Source organism: Haliotis rufescens, unplaced genomic scaffold (assembly GCF_023055435.1).
Source record: "Haliotis rufescens isolate VD_foot unplaced genomic scaffold, xgHalRufe1.0.p SCAF_6, whole genome shotgun sequence".
Taxonomy (NCBI): domain Eukaryota; kingdom Metazoa; phylum Mollusca; class Gastropoda; order Lepetellida; family Haliotidae; genus Haliotis; species Haliotis rufescens.
In genome coordinates this window covers 12,612,520-12,634,718 of record NW_025964334.1, presented here as the reverse complement: position 1 = coordinate 12,634,718, position 22,199 = coordinate 12,612,520, and the positions used below count along the sequence as shown (strand labels likewise).

Here is a 22,199-nt window from a genome sequence, read left to right as displayed (position 1 = left end):
TTTTTCGTGGTTTTCATTGATGTTTACCAGATAATAAATAAATGTATGAAGAAAGGTTTAAGAGCTATTTGATGTGTATCGGGATACCTGTAGTTTCGTCAGTTCGTATTGTGATCCAAATCGTATTGCAAGATCCCAAGCTAGACTAAACTCTAATATATACTACTCAAAAGAAGTTAACACAAGATTATTCTAAATGACATTATTATTGTTAACATTTTTAAGCTGTTTCAAGGATGTCTGCTTGTCTGTATTAGGAGAAATTAACTTTTCTTTTACAAGGAGGGTAGTGTGTATATTTTTGTGTAAGGAAAATTACTGCACCATATCCTCATTTTTAACATGGATACCCCACTCAGACATTACATAGACCGTTCCATTAGCCCCTTAATGCCAAGCGCCAGACAAGGTCACATATATTTTGGTACGATGCCACCAGAGGATCAAACCAACGACCTTCACAATCCAGGCCAACGACTTTCACACTCCAGGCCAACGACCTTCACACTCCAGGCCAACGACCTCCACGCTCCAGGCCAACACTAACCACCTCACCACAAACACAACCAACACAAACTGGATTTAGACAAACTTTTATTTGATTGCAGAAGCTAGAAAAAAATATGAGGGGATCTTGATCCAAAGACCCAAACAAAATTTGAATGCTGACCAACCAAATAAATGCATTCTAGCATAGAATTTTAAGTTGGATGACCATGTAGACATTAGTCATAGATCCCTCAAGGATCTGCTATTTGTCTTGTTTTGCTTTTTTTTTTGCTTTTTTTTTTTTGTAAAGGTTTACTTAAATATTTGCTTGACCACATTGGGCATACTTGATCGGAACCAGGAGGTGTCCCAGCCTTCTCTGTGCAGTTCAGCACTACAATGAAATAAAAGAAAATGATGGTGTGATGAGAAAATGGGTTCTTCCTGTACAGAGATAGCTGGGAATCTCGTTAATCAGCAACATGCATGATTCGTCAAGCTCCCTTGTTACAAAACACCTGGGTGTAGTTTTGAAAAAAAAAGTAAAGGAGGAAAAAAATAATACCACGTTTGGATGTTAAAATGCTGTGAATTTGTTGTTGTCCGTTGAAATTTGCCTTCCCTCGTCTACATCTGCCCGTTGCCATGGCAACATGAAGCGGTTCGTTTGGCAAAAATCACACTGGCCCATAAGCTTTGGGTTGGGTAGGTCACTCCCCATGCCCTTGGAATCACCGTTTTACAGACATCTGGTGAAACGACAGTTTGACACTGGAATAGCGGTTTGAGCATTATCGTCAACAAAAGCTGTAGGCCCAGTGAAATTTCCGTCAAAGTCACAAATCATTGCAGAACGTATCAATCAATCACTGGCAAAGATGGTCTGTTTTTGTGTTTCGTTTCCTTAGTTACTGCTGGAACTGTCCTCCAGAGTTGGGCCGTCCTACGCCGTTACCACGAGCACTGGCGGTTCTCGGTGCGTTGTTGCCGTTGTTTCTCGAGGGTCCTCCTCCACGCATCCCTACGGTGAAAAAAGTTTTATTAACAAAGACTTTAACAATCCTGAAAGATTGCATAAAAAAATACTAAATGGCCACGATTAATTCTCAAACTGAGTATTAACACTGCACTCAGCAATATTCCAGCTGTAAATAATGGACCAGACAATCCAGTGATTGATATGCACAAGGATCCCAATCTCAAAAGTTCAGATCTCAGTTCTCGCTACCGCTAAACAAAAGCATTCCTGAATTTTCTTTTTGTTCAGTTTTCAAATTTTGAATCAAGAACTTGTCAAATATTTTTCAAAGCATAGTTGCCAGTTTGAAACCAGTGCCGTAATGCTCGACAAGTTAAATGTTGCCTGCTTGTTGGTTATTTCAGAGGTCGTTCTGACATGACCTGTAATGGGACGTCCTCAGATCTTTGCTTAGCAGTTTGGTTTGGTTTGTTGTTTAATGCCGCGCCCAGCAATATGACGGCGGTCTGTAAATAATCAAGTGTGGACCAGACAATCCAGTGATTAATATAATGAGCATCAATCCACGTAATTGGGATCGATGACATGCATCAACCAAGTCAGCGAGCCTGACCACCCGATCCCGTTAGTGGCCTCTTACGACAAGCATAGTCGCCTTTTACGGCAAGCATGGGTTGCTGAAGACCTATTCTAACCTGGAATCTTCACGGGTCTGCTTAGCAGTAGCGATTACTAAGACATGACATAATCACACTGCAAGGATCCATGCTGCGGAGGTACAAAGACACACAAACCTTGTGTACCTGAGGACCCAGTTTATTTAATGCCGCACTCAGCAATATTCCAGCTATATGATGTATGATGGCATTCTGTAAAGGCAGTCTGTAAAGGCAGTCTGTAAAGGCAGTCTGTAAAGGCAGTCAGTAAGGACATGACAATCTAGTGATTGACATCATGACCATTCCAACTCGGATCTTCACGGGTCCTGAGGACCGACTAAATTACGAACATTGACATTGTTCATTGATAACTGATATTAGCCACACGGCTAATGAGATTTATCTCTGAGCCTGACCACCTGATCCATCATGTCGCCTCTTACGACCAGCACAGGTTGCTGGGGACCACTCCTACACTGAAATCCTAGCAGGAATGGTCATACGTAGGACTCTCACACTGTGCAGTAGTGACCAAGACAATTGCCCTACCTCCGCTGTTCCTCATGCCGCCACGGTCACTGCCGCCTGACCCCCGCATCTGTCCACCGCTGCCACCGCCTCGCTGCTTGTAGCCTTGGTTGAAACCACCCCCACTGTTATTGTAGCCTTGGTAACCGTCAGACTGGTAGTTATTGCGGGAAGTGTAACCTTGGTATTGGCCTCCTGTCAGATAAAGACGTATATACTTGCAAGAATTTTTTGCACAAATGGAAGACTTGTATCTATTCCATGAAATTGTATGGAGCTAATAGAAATCCATGTCAAGCCAAATTGGCCATACAACCTTGAAATACATGAAGTTCTTCATTTAGAAATTAATCATTCCCTTTGCATCAAAGTGTTTCAAAATGGTTATGACAGATGCAGATGGTTATAACTAAATCAGCAATATTGCATAGTTTGGGGAACATATCCCCTATCATAAAGTGAGTGAGTATGGTTTTATGCCGCTTGTTGCAATATTCCAGCAATATCACTGCAGGGGACACCAGAAATGGGCTTTGTACTCATTGTACCCATGTTGGGATTCAAACCAGGGTCATCGTTGTGGCTAGTGAACGCTTTTACTACTAGGCTACCTGACCCCACCCATCCTATCATAAAGAGTATCTATATAAGATTTACACGTGACACAAATGTACATATAACCATTTACAGATGCACAACTGAAAACTTTCTCGCATTAATTATCCAACATTGTCAAAACAGTGAGACCAACTGTGGAATTATCCCCTTTGAAACACGAATTGTAATTTGACAATGACAATATTGCCATAAATAGGATAGCAACAATCTCTCTCCCTGCATGCCGTGATTACCTCTACCTCACTGGGTTACATGACATATTTACATACTGCTCCTGTTTGGATTCAATGACAAATGGTCCCTCATTACACACGGAAAATACATGACAGCTCACCTCTCCCACCACGACCTGAGTTAGGTCCACCACTGACGTTGCCACCACCGGCATTCCTGTTAAAGCCATTCTGCATATTGCTGTTGTTACCGCCAGTGTTACCACCTCGGCCTCCACGGCCGCGGTAACCACTCCCTTCCCTCCGGGGCCCTCGCTGCTGGAAGCCGTCGTTCTGGTAGCGGTTATCTGAAACAGATGAAGTAGGAAGTATTAATCTGGTCCGCTACAGGGTTAAGTGTGTCACAGATCCTGACCAGTGGTATCTTAAATATAACCGTTTTTTGTTTAACATGTTTAACACCGCACACAGCAATATTCCGGTTATATGGCAACGGTCTGTTATAGTGTCTGGACCAGACAATTCAGTGATTGACATAAGCATCAATCTACAACAATTGGCATATGATGACATGCATCAACCAAGTCAGCGAGTCTGACCACTGGATTCCATTAGTCACCTCTTACAACAAGCCTGGGTTGCTGAAGGCCAATTCCAACCAGATGGTCACATCCAACATTTCTCTAAATGAGATATATATCGAAATCTTTTCCAAGACACATGAAAGTTTGGGATAGATGAAAATACAGAAGGGACGGTTCCTAACATTTTTCCAGGTGCATATATACCTTTAACACCTGGTGCCACATATTTTGCAGAAATGCCCACTCTGTGCAGAAATTTACCTATCTTGCAGAAAAACCACATTTTGTGCAGAACTTCTGCAGAATTTAGCATTAATCTGCTGCAGAATTCATCAAGTACACTGCAGAATGTTAACATGCGCATCGAAAGCTGGTTTTATATGTGTAAACATATTTATTTTGAAGTTGTCGACTTTTGCATTATTGCTTACAGAAACTGCATGTCTGTATGTTGACACTAGTGATCTCCAGATTCACTTCAATAAGCTATTCTAGCCATGGGTAAGTTAATAATAAAAATACCTGACATAAGTTGGTTGGTTTGTTGTTTAACGCCACACTCAGCAATATTCCAGCTTATAATGTAATGTAGCTTGTAAATAATCGAGTCTGGACCAGACAATCCAGTGATTAATATCATGAGCATTGATCTGCGCAATTGGGATTGAGATGACATGCATCAACCAAGTCAGCGAGCCTGACCACCCGATCCCGTTAGTCGCCTCTTAAGACAAGCATATGACATAAGCAAAAAAAAACGGTTAAAAAGGGTTAAAAAGGTGAAAAACAATTAAATTCATGAACTCTGAGCTTAAACGTTTGAAGAATTGTGTGCAGAATGATAAAAATTTGGTTGCAAAATTGACAACAAAAAATTGACAACAGTATAGATTTTGGGGCTGCAGAATACAGCACAGACTATAGCTTAACTACTTTCCAACTGCTAAAAAAATTAAGCAATTTTGAGCATCTCTTACTCTGGAAATTGTTAGCCCCATTGGAGTCGGCGTTCTGAGATGAATGGTTGAGGCCATCACCAATCTGTTCCTGAACGCCAGCCTGAGAGTACATGGACTGGAACACCGGCGCTGCTGCGTTCATTGTAAACTTTTTCTCCGGTTGATTGGAAATGTTGGGCTGTTGGTTATCCTGTGAATTAAAGATTCTCCAAATTACAGACCTTATGCCCCGACTCGCACACTAACAACTCAGAAGACCCTTCCTACATGCATCCAACGTAGTCGATTGAAAATTGTTAGCTGCGGTTCTTCTTTCAACATAAAATATTTCACAGAATACCAAGGATACAACACCTTCATATTAAGGGCAAGAAATCTATTTTTAAAAGTGTCCCACAGGGTTCCTTTGGAATTTAAGTGTACCAACAAAAATACTTTTTAAGCATCTTCAAACTTTGAATTTCACTTCACCATGAACTAGACATGCTAGATAACATAAGTAGCAGCATTTGTCTTCAGGCAGATTGATGCTACTCGGATAAGTATCTGAATACCCCAGTTTATTTTACATCTGAATCTGTGCACTAAGTGTGTTCATATGTTCATCAGGTTCCTTGTGTTTGCCATGTGTATTAAAATGTATGTGCATCAAATAACCTTGTCACAACATAATGCAGACTGCATACCAAGGAAATAGGGGAGATAACTTGTGAAGGACAATCATTACTTATCTCCCCTTGTCCATAAATGGAAGTGATTCTTTCACAAGGTACAGATGTTACCACTTAACAATCTACATATTGTAGTATTAAGAATTTTCGTTGACTAACTTTCTGTTCCTATTCTGCCCATGGAGAAGGACAAAGAGAATAAATGCTCAAAGTGCTGTGTTTGGCCTAGGAGGCCAGCCTTCCAGCTCACCTGAGATTGTGGGAGTGGTATGGAGGGTGGGATATCGTATTGCCCCATGGAATTGTCCGATCCAGTTTGGTTCATCATCCCGTGCGAAATCGGCGCCGTATCTTCTGCAGCTGGTGGAAACATAGACTCGGTCTGGATATTTTGTGATAAGGCGTTTTGACGAAATTGCTGTGAGGAGGGATAGTCCATGTTTTGCTGTGATAGTGTGGTCTGTTCTGCTGACTGGTATCGCTGTTGCTGCTGTTCTGCTAAGTTGTTGCTGGTGTGTTGGCTTGTCTGGGCTGGTGTTGGATTGTTCTGTTGGTCATACGCCTGGGTTGCGAAACCAGAGAGAGTTGTATCCGGCGTCTGTTGAGCTGATGACCTGGGCATGGGCTGCGCTGCAACAACTGCAGGGTCAATGTGAGGAGCTGCTGCAAAACAAAGCACCACCCTGTAGACGACCCTCACACTGGAAAACTCACCAGCTGGCAAGTAGAGGATTTCGCAAAGAACTATTTTTTCCGCGAATTTAATTCTGGAACAGGTGAGGTGAGGTGAAATTGGGTTTAACGTCGCGTCCAAGATTATTGCACTTATATAGCGACGTGCATGCACGTGTATGTGTGTGTGTGGCTGCTTGTACTAGTCCGAACTGATGCCGATTTATAGTGCTAGCTCACTGAGATACCATGCCGCAGTTTAACATGAATACCCCACTCAGACACAGTATACTGACTCCGAGCCGACCAGTCCTTGTTTTAGCCCCTGAATAACGAGCGCCAGACAGGGTAACAACAAGTACCATCTTTTAACGTCTTTTGGTATGACGCGGCCCGGGATCGAACCCTGGACCTTCCGCTCTCCGGGCGGACGCTCTACCACAAGACCACGGAGGCGGTCAATTCTGGAACAGAGACATATTTTACACAAAGTCACATGTCTAACGAGACACGTCAATGAACCTGTGTTCCAGTTTGGGCCAGGAGCGAAGGCATAGAAACTTAGGTGTTAGCTTGTCTATTATGGAAAACTTTTCACCTTCTCTCCACAACACCACCCATCCACCTTCTCTCCACAACACCACCCATCCACCTACCCTCCACAACACCACCCATCCACCTACTCTCCACAACACCACCCATCCACCTACTCTCCACAACAACACCACCCATCCACAACACCATCCATCCACCTACTCTCCACAACACCACCCATCCACCTACTCTCCACATCACCAGCCATCCACCTACTCTCCACAACACCAGCCATCCACCTACTCTCCACAACACCAGCCATCCACCTACTCTCCACAACACCAGCCATCCACCTACTCTCCACAACACCAGCCATCCACCTACTCTCCACAACACCACCCATCCACCTACTCTCCACAACACCAGCCATCCACCTACTCTACACAACACCACCCATCCACCTACTCTACACAACACCACCCATCCACCTACTCTACACAACACCACCCATCCACCTACTCTCCACAACACCCATCCACCTACTCTCCACAACACCACCCATCCACCTACTCTCCACAACACCACCCATCCACCTACTCTCCACAACACCATCCATCCACCTACTCTCCACAACACCACCCATCCACCTACCCTCCACAACACCACCCATCCACCTACCCTCCACAACACCACCCATCCACCTACTCTCCACAGCACCACCCATCCACCTACTCTCCACAACACCACCCATCCACCTACTCTCCACAACACCACCCATCCACCTACTCTCCACAACACCACCCATCCACCTACTTTCCACAACACCACCCATCCACCTACTCTACACAACACCACCCATCCACCTACTCTCCACAACACCCATCCACCTACTCTCCACAACACCACCCATCCACCTACTCTCCACAACACCATCCATCCACCTACTCTCCACAACACCACCCATCCACCTACCCTCCACAACACCACCCATCCACCTACCCTCCACAACACCACCCATCCACCTACTCTCCACAGCACCACCCATCCACCTACTCTCCACAACACCACCCATCCACCTACTCTCCACAACACCACCCATCCACCTACTCTCCACAACACCACCCATCCACCTACTTTCCACAACACCACCCATCCACCTACTCTACACAACACCACCCATCCACCTACTCTCCACAACACCCATCCACCTACTCTCCACAACACCACCCATCCACCTACTCTCCACATCACCACCCATCCACCTACTCTCCACAACACCACCCATCCACCTACTTTCCACAACACCACCCATCCACCTACTCTACACAACACCACCCATCCACCTACTCTCCACAACACCCATCCACCTACTCTCCACAACACCACCCATCCACCTACTCTCCACATCACCACCCATCCACCTACTCTCCACAACACCACCCATCCACCTACTCTCCACAACACCCATCCACCTACTCTCCACAACACCACCCATCCACCTACTCTCCACAGCACCACCCATCCACCTACCCTCCACAACACCACCCATCCACCTACTCTCCAATACCTAACTTGTCCGATTTGTGACCTGTGCGCCGGACACAGAACTACATGCTATCACTTATACCCTACATGCATGGCAATAATTAAATTTCAATTAGATTACTTCCAATTTCTTTGATCCAATTCATAAAATCCTGCAGACAGTTCCATGAAAAAAAAAGAAAATTTGATTCAGTCCTTGACGGACATAAAAAAACGCAAACTTTAAGACTTTTATGGATTGCAAATTCTGAAATGTTTCAAGTCATCAGTAAAGGTTTCATGTCTTCAAGAATTATTTCTCTCCCCTTCTGGGAACTGCAAACTTACAATCCACATCAATGGTTGACTCCTGAAGAAAGTTGAAACTGCCCTGCACTGAGGATACGATCTCATCAATGGGTCTTTGGTTGGGTTGCGGAAATGCCTCATTAGCATAGTACGCAGCTTGTCCCCCCTGGTGGGCCATGTTGTTGAGCTGTGGGGGTGCAGCCTGAGTCAGGACCTCTTGGGGGGGCTGGCTAACTGGCAGATCCAGGGCTGGTTCGTCTGGCTGAGACTCGGTTTTACCGTCCTCACTCGACTCCACGTCCTCGCCTCCGTCATCCTCCTCGTCAACAGCTTCGTCAACCTCAGCTACTGCGGCAGTGTTGGCAGCACTCTCTGAAACAGAGGCATGCATTGAGTGAGTGAGTGAAAGACTGATAGGGTGAGTGAGCAAGTGTGGTTTTACGCTGCTTTTAGCAACATTCCAGCAATATCACGGTGTGGGACACCCGAATGGGGTTCACATATTGTACCCATGTGGGGATCATACCATACCATCCAAAATCCAGCTGCTCATCTAAACAAAAAAATTTTCAAACATATCTTATGTCAGAATATCTTGTTTAACGCCGCACTCAGCAATATTCCAGCTATACGAGGGGTCTGTAAATAATCGAATCTGGACCAGACAATCCAGTGATTGACATCATGAGCATCGATCCACGCAATTGGGATACATGCATGCATCAACCAAGTCTACGAGCCTGACAACCTGATCCCATCAGTTGCCTCTTACCATAGTTGCATTTTATGGCAAGCACGGGTTGCTGAAGACATATTCTACCCCGGGTCTTCACGGGTGCGGAATATTTTGACATTAAACAGTGACTGGACAATAATCTTGTCATAATAGGACCATAAAAAAATCTCATAGGTGACTTAGATTATCATTTGATTTTTTTCTATCATTTATTTTAATGGGGGAAGTATGACTCCTCATGGCCAATAAAATACCTGTGTTGGTGAAACATCGGTGGTTAAGTTTATAATCTTTGCAGATTGTGCCGGATATTGTATGAATTCCTTGACTATGCAATCGAGTTATATCTGTCTGGTAATGCATACCCTCATTCTCCAACTTCTGAACTGCTTCAAAGTAACCACAGCCGCTGATAAGGTCGATGAGTTCTTTCAGATCCTTGTACGTTGTCCCGATGACTTCCTTCTGTTTGCTCTCTAGGAGGGACACGATGTGCTCGGCGGCAGCGTTCAGCTTCTTGTGGTAGTCCTCCCCCTCCCGCGTGGGGCTGATCAGCTGATACAACTCATCCAACTGGTTCAAGTTCTCCTCTGTTAGAACCTGCACAACAGTCACACCAATTTATACTTAGGCCACAAACTAAACAAGGATACCAAACTTGGTGCCCTTGATATTTTTAAAAATTTGATTTTTCAATGTTAATAATTTTTAAAAATTTGATTTTTTTAATTCAAATTGGGACTTTTAATGTTATATCTGCAGACTTGGGGCTGAATATCAGCCTCTGAGCAGGTCTAGATTAATCCCTGTATTCTATCATGAATCTGGAAATTACTCTATTCTGATTGGTCAATCAGAAGTATCAAATCACAATAACCACCTCAGATTGAAACAGATGATTTCACATGATCATAAAAATATAACTTTCTTGTTGATAACTTGAGAACCTAAAATGCAAATATTCTTGTCATAAACAATACCGACGTATATTTCAATTAGAGTTCTATTTTTAACCTCCTTCCAACCCTTGAATGACGAGGGTGTACCTACCACTGCTCCGTGTTTGCCCGTCTGGAAGTCCGAGCGCACGTTCTGGGAGCCAAGACTGTCCAGCAGATTCTGGACTTGGAGCAGCTCCTGGATTCGTTTGATCTCGTGTAGCTGGCGATCTAACTTCTCTCTCCGCGCCTGCTTCTTCATCAACTTCCCAGCCTACAAAAAGAACATCTCAATATTGATAAGCAGTCAATTTCATTGCATTTGCACTACAAACATACAAATTAAGATAGTTGACACAAAAGGTTGCTTGGGACCAATTCTAACCCAAATCCCCCATGGGGTTCCTGCATCCTACACTGGACAGATGTAGGGATTGCCAGACAACTAATCCTGGATCCAATAAGCACAAAATTTGAAAATGGATGCCAAAACGGAGTGCATCTACTAGGGTGCAGAAAATGTGTATTCCCATTTAGGATTAAATGCTGCTGTTTCATAATTTTGTTCCACTTAATATTTTTTTGTGAACATAATCATTTACAAAATACAATACATCGATTCATTGTAGGTGGGGTATTCCACATCTATTTTTAACCATGTTACTAATGACCCAAGCATGTGGAATCTTACATAGAGTAAGGTTGAAGCTTCAGACTCCCATTTTATATTTTGGGGGGCCCTACAATTAAAGGTTCCATGGACCCCATGGCTGGGTAGATCACCACAGATGGCATGTCATGATGGCCCTACCTCGTTGCTGCACCATAGATGGCATGTCATGATGACCCTACCTCGTTGCTGATGGCCGCAAACTGTTTCTGCAGCTCCCTTGAATACTCCAGTGTTTGGATAACCTCTTCGTAATGTTCGATTGCATTCTGTGAGAGAAACAGATTAAGAATATTAAAAACGGCTTGACCACATCATCATGACTTCATAATTTCTTTCATTTAATAAATTATCAAAATCATCACATTGTCAATGATCATGATAAATCAACCGAGAATTGTCAACAAAAAAAATTCAAATAACATTAAAAAAAAACATAAGTTGTTTTCTCCCAAAATCTAGCAACTTCACAAATATAAAAAACCTGGTCCAAAACGGGTCCCTGTATGGATGTCTTGACATTGTAAGTTTTTATAAGCTACATTTCTTTTTAAAAGTCGGATCAGGCAAAATCATTTGTAATTGATAAAGTGAAAATTGTCAGGTTCCATTATTGATTACCAACACAACAGGTGAAATAGGGTTAATGTCACATTCAAGATTATTGCATTTACATGCATTTACCATGTACATTGCAATGTGTTTGGACTAATGCCGACTTAATAGTGCTAGCCCACTGAGATACCATGCTGCAGTTTAACATGAATACTCCACTCACACACAGAATACTGACTCCAAGCCGGCCAGTCCTTGTTTTAGCCCCTTACTGCTGAGAGTCGGACTTCAGGGCAAGTACCATATTTTAATGTGTTTTGGTATGACAGTCAGGGCACCGAACCAACGATCTTCCACTCTCCCGACAAATGATTTATGCATCGGATAAACATGCATATTTGTTCACAAGCAACTCAAAATTCATTGATTTATTTTGTGTTTTAAAAATCATTGATAGTTTATCTGGAACTTTTTAAGAGAATCGTACCCCCACCCTCAGTACTTACCTTCTGGTCTAACTCCAGCTTACCCCCCGAGGCCGCTTTCTGCTTGATGTTATCAAGCTTAGTCTGCAACAAAAACACAGCATTTAGCCGAGTTAACAAACAGACCAGTCCCTCATTGATTCCAACAGGAGCAATCCATTCTAGAGTGGTGAACTTTGTCTTAACACTGTAGTCACCACGTGTATAACAGTGAGTGAGTGAGTGAGTTGGGTTTAACGCCACTTTTAACAGTATTCCAGTTATATCACGATGTGTCAGCTTAAGGTGGGAGGAAAGCCCGAAGTGATGCAGGTCTAAGATGTTTACCACTTCGGTGAAACCCACGAGCACGGGTATGGTGCTGACAAACCTAGAAACATAATCGGGGCGAAACGGGATTTGAACCCACATTCATAGGTTTCTGGTGTGTCCAAGGGACGCAACTCTGCACAACGAATCACGTTGCCTTAGACAACTGGGCCAGCTGTGCCCCCTAACATCAGCTCGGAGACATTGGATCAGACAAACTAGGGTTGAAGGTGTGAGCACTGATCAAGGTTGCATGGCAACTAACAAAGTGATTAATCAGCAATATTCCAGCAATATCTTATCAGCAATGATCAGCCTGTCAACATTTAACGAATCTGGACACACTACGTCCCTCTGTTACCTGGGAGTACATTGGACCCCCAGTGGTCATGTCTATTTGCAGTAGCTTATGAAACGAGGTCGCATATCACTCAAATTGCCCTATGTTGTCCATGAAATCTATGTAAAAACCCTTGCTTTTACACCATGTTTAGCAATTTTCCAGCAATATGACGGTGGGGAACACGAGAAATAAGCTTACACATTGTACCCAGGTGGAGAATCAACTCCGGTCTTCGCTGTGACAAGCAAACGCTATAAGGTTAACCACCCACTGACACAAAACTGTATAGAACAAATGCAAAAAGCCAATTTTGCGTCCCGAGGGAGGCACAAAAATAATTTATTGTAACCAATTCTTTAAAAAAAACGTAAAGGTCCTGAAATCACGGTAATTAAAAAATTATCAAATCTTACAGTACTGAACACAATACGATTTAGTTATGTTACAGGTTACCTGTTAGGTGAGAGTATGCTTTTACGCCGCTTTTGGCAATATTCCAGCACTATCATGGCAAGGAGACCAGAAATGGGTTTCACACATTGTACCCATGTCGGGAATCAACCCTGGATCTTCATTCAGCATGGTGAGCGAACGCCTTAACCACTAGGCTACCGTACCGCCCCGTTTCCTGTTACCCCTAGTTTTGTGGGTGGAGGTAACACCCTGCACCCAATCGTCTCTCACCACAAAGGGGATACCGTTGACGTATTACTAAAGTACCCTAGATCAATCAGATACACTGAGGAGTCAATTCATCCAAATATGCATTTCTAAGCAAAAATATGCCCACTCAAATACAATCACTTATTTTATCCTATACAGGTTATGCACGATGCATCTATTCCTGAATAACACGACCACTCCAGTGAACCACTCAGTATTCCTGTCAAGGTAGGTATGCGCATAAAATATGCTGATGATCAAATGACACCATAAAGCACTGTTAGAAACTAACATATTTAGTCCACTAGTCCTTATAATGATAACATATGGCAAAACCCATAAAAAGGGCCAATTTCTACTTGTCCTTATGATACCTTTACTATTGGGCAGTTTGGCAAGGAGTACAGGACTAGTGCCAATTTCTAATGCTGCATAAACATGTGTGTCAATGTTACATATATTTTAACCAAAGCAAGATAATTTTAACATGATTAACTGAACATTCTGTTCTTACTTAGAAAGACTAGTTTGATTTAAGTCATTTATTCAAAAGTCTGTCTGATACCTTAAATGCTCATTTGCACAAATAAAGTTGGAACAAAGTAAATAGAGTTTCAAACATAATCTTTTCATCATCCAAAGATATTTTTAATGGACAGACAGCAAAATATGAAGTCAGTGCTTCAGGCATGTTAGAAGACAAAATTATAGGGGGACTTTTAAAACACATGTGCTGCACTAATTGTAGGAATTTTTATTGGCTATGTTGATACCTCATAAACTATAAAACATGTCATCACAACCCAAAACATTTTTTCATTTTGCCTATACATGTCACACTTATTTTTAAACCACGAGTCATGTTAAGTACTAATATATCTAGACCTGCTCAGGACCGGGGAAGATCTGGGGTGAAATAGATCTTCAGCAAAACATGCTTGCTGTAAAAGACGACTATGCTTGTCGTAAGAGGAGACTAACGGTAACCGTACGCTTGCTGACTTGGTTAATGCATGTCAATCAAAGGATTGTCTGGTCCAGACGTGATTATTTACAAACTGTGGCGTCATATAGCTGGGTGCAGCGTTAAACAAACTTGGTTTAGAATCCCAGGTACATTTTATTCCTCATGCACATACTCAATCACAACATGCAGTGACAGTTCTGTGAACTCGTTCCAACACATGGTAGAGGTAAATATCATATATGACTGATCATGCTGATAAATACCCTAAAAGTAGGCATATAACATCCCTTAAAGTATATCATCAATTTAGTATACCGTATTCGACGTAATAAGCGCCCCATGGTAATAAGCGCCCACGGCGATATTTTCTAATATATTGACTAGTGAACAATACCAATTAGCACCCTTCCGATTGATCAATGTACACAAGACTTATTTATTAGTGTATAATACGCAATCATGTGTTATATGCACCCTTAATTACAGTCAATTAAATTCTGGAAAAATATATCTGTCGTGTATAATACGCACAGACTTTTCTTTTGTATCATTTCAGGCTATCAGCATAAACCACAAAATTTACGATCTTTCAACAAAATTATATTCTAATAAGAGCTCCCTATTTCTAATTTTGAGAGCACCCTGGGGGCTTATTACGTCAAATATGGTATGCATAAAAAACATAGGTAAGTCAAGTACATAAGTAAACAACAGGTGTCCAACAAATGTGGCATAAATGTCTAGACCTGTACAACACAGGCTGAGTTGCATTATTCATATGACTGTCAACACATAACCCTTGTTGTAACTATCACACAAGCTGCAGTAACCATATTTCTGTACGGCTCCCTATGAACAATTTGATATTCACTGGATTGTCTGGTCCAGGCTCGATTATTTACAGGCCGCCGTCATATAGCTGGAATATTGCCGAGTGCAGCGTTAAACATCCACATGATCCAACCACTACACAGAGCTATGGACTGTCCCTACATGTTTTCCTAATAGATTTCGATTCGAAACATACCAGCCATAATGTACATGAATAAAAATTCCACGAAAACTGCAACGGATCACTTCCTGAAACACTTGCCTTCAAATATGTACAAATTTTAGATCGAGCATCTTTCTATGTACAGTCAAACATTGTTGTGTCAAAGTTGAAGGGACTTCAGTGCATACTTTGAGTTATCCAAGGTTTGACAACTGAAAATTATGAATACTTATGGAACAAGCTTTCACGTCAAGACTACCATGGGTTCACCACAAAGTTTGACAACGGTGCTTGACTGACTGTACTCATCGAGTTGGAATCGCCAAACAGCCTGGTTTCAAACATGATAAGTAAATAGATCGATGGACGATCTCAAATATAAGTATTCGATTTGAAGGCAAGTGTCTTGGGAAGTAATTCATGGAGCATTTGTCATGTCACATGCACTTTGCTGAAGATATAAAGTGTGATGCAGATATTAGGAACACTATGGAACAGCTCAAAGCTGTGTTGCGACAAGTCAATATCAAAATCTTTTTAAGGAGCAGCACAGAGATTGATACCTCAGCTGCTACGGTACGTTCACAGACGCAGTATGACAGCATCAGTTGTCCTACTTCAGTCTCTACTTGTGGTTATCTACCTTTAATTATGGGAGTACTGCACTTATCAGTCACACTTTTTTGGACGTCAATTAGCACTGTGTGGAGGATCGAACTCGCCTGCCAGTTTGAAGCTAAGTTAGGCTAATGAGTTACTGTACTTAGTGGGTCTGTGTATTGGCCCAAAACTCCGTACTGCAATATATTATGATCCAGGTATCTGATATATCGGCAGCTAAAGTTTTTGAAAATGATTGAACATGCAGATTCTATTTTCTACACACTAAATCAAATATTATTCAGCATGGTCAAGACCCATGAGGATCCGGGTTAGAATAAGTTTCAGAAAACCCATGCTTGTCGTAAGAGATGACTAACGGGATGGCGTGGTCAGACTCGCTGACTTGGTTGATGTATGTCAGTTTCCCAATTGCGTGGATCGATGCTCACGATATTGATTACTGGATTGTCTGGTCAAGACTCCATTTACAGACCCCTGTAATATTGCCGAGTATGGCGTTAAACAACAAACAGCATGTTCAGTCACCGCCATTTTGTCATGGATACAGGGGAGATAACAATGTGAATGAAAAATCGCTTCTGGGTTTCCAATGTTTTGTTGATCAGTTTCAGAGGGAAACATTAGAGAATGAATTTCTTTGTAGATTTTAAGTCAAACGATACAAATGATAACGAAACTTGATATATATATTTTACTCAAAATACCGGAACAGAAAAAATATTGAAAAGAATATTGCTGTATATCAATACTGTGCATGCTAATTAGCGAACACTTAACCCAGTTATAGGAAACACATTCATTATGCCACGTTTCTTTACACTACTGCAGTATACAATGTAGCATACAAAATCATTTGGTTTATATTTTCTTCCAAAACATTCTGATTATAAAAGACGTTTCATTGCTAAACCATACCACAACTCAAAACTAACCATGCTAACACTCAGATTTGTGAATATTGGATCATAAATGGGCACCTAAACCGTAAGATCAGGGTGCTTGATTGGAAAGGCAATACAAGGTCTAAGGAGTGATTGGGATAACCTGCCCTCCCTAACCATAAGGATAAAAAATGCAATGAGATCAGTGACGCAACAACTGCAGCCAGAGTCTATCAACACTATAAGTTGTACCAAATAAACTGTAGTCTTGCCTCATTAAGTACTAAACCCTTTTCCAAGTCTGCTGACAAAGCAATCAACATAAAAAGCTTCACTGCGACAGTCTGTGTGAGCATGCTCCAAACTCTAGTGAATCATAGTTATTTTTGAGTACAGACTTGTAACCAAGATACAATCATATGATTTTTGACCGATCTCCTTCATCACTTTTAATTCTTATATTATTCAAATACACTGTTGATACTGTACATCTGAAAAAGATAAATCTGCAATTGACCCAACCTGACAGTACTTGCTGTTTGCGAATAACACTGTGTCGTTTGATTCCGGTTGTGGAATATTTCCGCCATCTTGGTTTGTTTGTGGGCCATGAAGATTTGTACAAACTCTTCTGTACACTTCATATTCACTCCTGACATGTTACGAGCTTCATGAGCATGTTGTTTCAAAAGAATCTACACAATTCAACAACTTCAATGATTGTAATTACATCGCAAAGCTATGTGAAACCCAAGAAAAGTTCTCAATCCAACTCGAAAAATGACGCTTCCGTCTTTGACAAGTGCAACATTTCCAACTCGATATTACAAATTCAGAACTAACTGTCTCACCTTCCGCTTTTCTAGATTGCGGACCTTACGCTCCACAATCGCGATAGCTTGTTTTATGGGAGTTTGGGCCTCAACAGGGCCCTTCTTCTCGGAATCCGTAGAGGCGGTAGGCATCCTTCAACAGCAACAACCAGCATAAAGACAGACAACTTCACGTGGTTGGATTCGCTGATCTCTTTACCCCAGTTTTGAGGAACATAGTGCGAGCAAGTTCCAAACTGATACCATCTACAGCGTAATTTGTAATATCTATGACATATTCTTACTAAAACGAATTTGTTTAACAAGCGAATCCTTATGATAAGAAACCCTATGAAATAAAATAGCGAAGATTCACCAAGCACATGGCTACGGGTCATGTGGGAATGGGGTAAAATAATTTTAGACTCATTTCTATGGAATTGCGACGCATGCGACCGGTTTACGTAGACTAGACCCAGTCCGGCTGGCATTGAGCCAGAGATCGATTTCAGACAGGTTATCACGTGCCAAGGTTGTTAGAAAGTAAATAAATGCGGAAATTCTTTGTGAAAAGTGCAATCTGTGTAACACTTTAGCCACTGCGATAAAAGTAAAACGTCAGCAGCACACAAATGTAAATATCCCTGGGTCTTCACAAGAAGAATCTGACAGATGGAAAAAAAATATCTTCGTTGTTGCTGTGAAATGAGTGCAACAGATTTATTTCTGTCCTCCAGGCAGCAAAAACAATGCTTGTGGTAAACAATGGGGTCCTCTGCGTTCTTGCTTAAAATATGACGTAATGAACTTATAATAAGGCCATCTAATAAACAAAACTCACTACCGATCGGCTATAAGTGTTATTTAAATAATTGCGTACGCTAATGTTGAATACCTGTCCGATATTTCAAGTGCTCAAAGAGTGAGTGTGTGAATGTTGTTTTACGCCACTCTCAGCAATATTCCAGCTATATGACGGCGGTCTGTAAATAATCGAGTCTGGACCAGACAAACCAGTGGTTAATATCATGAGCATCGATCCACGCAATTGGGATCGATGACATGCATCAACCAAGTCAGCGAGCCTGACCACCCGATCCCGTTAGTCGCCTCTTACGACAAGCATAGTCACCTTTTACGGCAAGCATGGGTTGCTGAAGACCTATTCTACCCCGGAATCTTCACGGGTCGGTCTGTAAGTAATGGGCCGGGCAAACTAATGACTGACGGCATGAGCAACGACCCGCCATCTCATATGCAAGGGGTGAAAAGAGTGGAATGATCTCTAATTATATAATATTCAGTGTCATTCGCCCATATTGACGATAAAATTCTTATTTAAAACAAGGAGAAGAAAAAAATTCGTTCCAGATACGGGGTACACTTCACAGCTCTCTCAAACTTTCCTTCTGCTTCACTAGTAATGCTATTCGATTCACGTCATAAGTTGCTGGAAAGGTTGCTATAATGTTTGAATAAGAATATTTGTTTTTTTTAACACATTTTGATGTCGTTGATGTTGACGACTATATTTCCCTACAGTCTACACGTGGGCCAACACTAACACCCAAGCCAGAAGTGAGTCTCTATTGTCCCATGCTGATTGATCCAAGTGCGGTATGGAGCGCGAACAGAGGGCAACATATCCAAGGCAACAGCTGCTTGATTTATCCCATTCAACCGAGTGTTTCTCTGAAAGCTTACTCCATGACACCCTGTCTGATTGGACTCCGAATGCAAGCGGGCCACAAGCCGGGCGATCCAACCAGAAGAGGCATCGCGGGAGGAGTGAGTTATAATTTATTGTTGCACCGGCATTATTTCAGCCATCGGCCTCAGAAATTGGCCAAACTCCCGAATAGTTAAGGTATCATAAGGACTAGTAGAAATTTGACTAGTGGACTAAACAATTCTAACGCTGGCCATATCGCGATGGTGGGAGAACACTGAGGAAAGTCAAGTTAATCATTGGTCACAACCCAAAGCACTGTGCACCTTTTTTTAATGTTTGTTTGTTGAACGCTCAACGTAACAAGGCTGATTAAATTGCAGATTTAACAGCTGATCAATAAACTGATGTCTGGTTTTATCAGAAACCTGGCTTCATGACTCAGGAGATGAGTGAGTGAGTTGGGTTTAACGCCGCTTATAACAGTATTCCAGTTATATCACGGCGTGTCAGCTTACTGTGGGAGGAAAGCCCGAAGTGATGCAGGTCTCAGACATTCACCATCGGTGAAACCCATGAGCACGGGTATGGTGCTGACAAACCTAGAAACATAATCCGGGCGAACCGGGATTCGAACCCACAATCATAGGTTTCTGGCGTGCCCAAGGGGCGCAACTCTGCACAGCGATTCCGGCACCTTAGACGACTGGGCCACCCGTGCCACCTCTGGCGATGAGCAAACAATATCTTCTTTGGATCCAGGCTACAGCTTTAGACAACGTGCACGTCAGTCAGGCCGCTGGGGACTTCCATTCATCTGTAGGTGAGGTGGATTTGGGTTTAACGTCGCGACCAAGCTTATTGCACTTATATAGCGACGTGCATGCGTGCGTGCGTGCGTGCGTGTGTATGTGTGTGTGTGTGTGTGTGCGTGTGCTTGTACTAGTCCGGAGTGCTATCCCACAGATACCATGCCGCAGTTTAACATGAATGTCCCACTCAGACACAGAAAACTGACTCCGAGCCGACCAGTCCTTGTTTTAGCCCCTTAATGCCCAGAAGAGAAGCTTCTTGATGTTTATGGCTGTAGTCAATTTGTGTTGGAATCCACCATAGGTCCTGTTCTTGCCTGGGTCCTGACCCTAAAACAGACTGCTCTGTGAAGAGCACAGTTTCAAGGATTTCAAGCTGTCTGACCATTCCAGTTTCTTGGTGAAAACGACCTCTTGACCTGGTACGGTCTCTAAGCTGCACGGGTATATCAGAGACACGGACAAACATGTATTTAGACAGGACTTGGTGGAATCTGTTAATCTACCCCCGTCAGATTGCAATCATCTGACATAATTGTAGAATGTTCTTAGATGACTCGACCCGTGAAGATCCGGGGTAGAATAGGTCTTCACCAACCCATGCTTGCTGTAAAAGGCGACTATGCTTGTCGTAAGAGGCGACTAACGGGATCGGGTGGTCAGGCTCGCTGTCTTGGTTGATGCATGTCATCGATCCCAACAAACCAACCAACCAAATCCAAGATGACTCCCTGATAAGCAAACTCCCGAGAGTGTCAAGAAGATTCCACACAGAACCGATACATCCTGGGAGATAACTCCAGACATAGCATCTGCTCAGTGCCAGAGGAGGCGTGCTGACAGACTATGGAGAAGGACACTGGGCGATTCATCGTCAACTGTAGGTTTCTGCCAGGAATGACGCGACGTTTGCCATATACAACGCAAGAGGAACTATCTCAACACCAAGATAGAGAGAAACATGACGCAACGTAAAGCTCTAGAAACTCTTCTTCTCACTAATGGGAAAGACAAGTGACGCATCCCTCCTGTCTACTGGAATGAACCTCGCCATTGCTGAATCACTCTCAGATCATTTCACGACAACCATACAGCAGATACAGGCTCAGATGGATGACGCAGAAGTTTAAAGCCAAACAGACATTCAGGGCTCTTGACCCAATCTCGACAAAACTTGTCTTTTAGAATATAGATATCTTGCAACCAATGGTCAGTGTGTCCATTATATTTGGTAACATGCCAAGGACCCTAAGGACTGTCGTTGTGAAACCACTACTTAAACGAAAGGACTTGACTAAGAAAACCTGAAGAACTTCAGACCATTAACAAATCTGCCATACATATCCAAGCTTGTAGAAAAAGGCTGTTTTTCACCGTCTCTCACAACATCTAGAAAAATACAATCTTCACGCGCCTCTGCACTCTGCCTACATGGCGCAGATACCGCCCTGCTCAGTAGTTAATGGTCTACATCGTTGTGTTGATTGTGGTTACTCTGTTGGTGCTTCTTGGTCTCGGCGCAGCCTTTGACACAGCTAACCATGAGAGTGAGTGACTGAGTATGGTTTTACGCCGCTTTTAGCAATATTCCAGCAATATCACGGCGGGGGACACCAGAAATGGGCTTCACACATTGTACCCATGTCGGGAATCGAACCCGGGTCTTCGGCGTGACGAGCGAACGCTTTAACCACTAGGCTACCCGACCGCCCCCTGAGAAGTTTACCACACGTTCAATATCTGAAGTAGGCCTCTTGGGATCTGCTCTGAATTGGGTGAAGTCCTATCAGACAGACCGGACACAAAGACTGGAGTAAATGGAATTACATCCGCTCCGCTTCTCCTTGATTGTGGAGTCCCACAAGGATCAATTCTGGCTCAGATCCTCTTTACTCCCTATGCAATACCCCTTGGTGATATCAGCCAGACACAGTCTTTGGCGTCATTCATATTCTGAAGACACCCAGTTCCTCAAGTTCTTCAAGCCTGATCCTTCTACAGATATTGAATGAGTAACACAAACATCTGATGGTGTCGAGACA

The 22,199-nt window shown here is 42.7% G+C and overlaps 1 protein-coding gene across 3 annotated transcripts; it reads right to left on the bottom strand.

Moving 5' to 3' along the window:
- Positions 1–577: 577 nt before the first annotated feature.
- On the bottom strand, positions 578–17,890 carry LOC124135481 (caprin-1-like). Of its 3 annotated transcripts, none has more exons than XM_046500857.2 (11): positions 17,716–17,890; positions 12,105–12,167; positions 11,226–11,312; positions 10,486–10,647; positions 9,801–10,035; positions 8,739–9,071; positions 5,911–6,320; positions 5,008–5,179; positions 3,608–3,793; positions 2,677–2,850; positions 578–1,510 (listed from the first exon to the last, which is right to left on the bottom strand). In XM_046500857.2, exons 1-11 carry the CDS (start codon positions 17,827–17,829, stop codon positions 1,398–1,400), a joined length of 2,049 nt encoding a protein of 682 aa, XP_046356813.1. In that variant the 5' UTR covers positions 17,830–17,890; the 3' UTR covers positions 578–1,397. The 3 variants fall into 3 exon arrangements, with proteins under 3 accessions (XP_046356813.1, XP_046356814.1, XP_046356812.1); XM_046500858.2 differs by having other exon boundaries at positions 5,911–6,290; XM_046500856.2 differs by having other exon boundaries at positions 5,911–6,323; positions 17,716–17,889.
- Between the last annotated feature and the right edge of the window lie 4,309 nt (positions 17,891–22,199).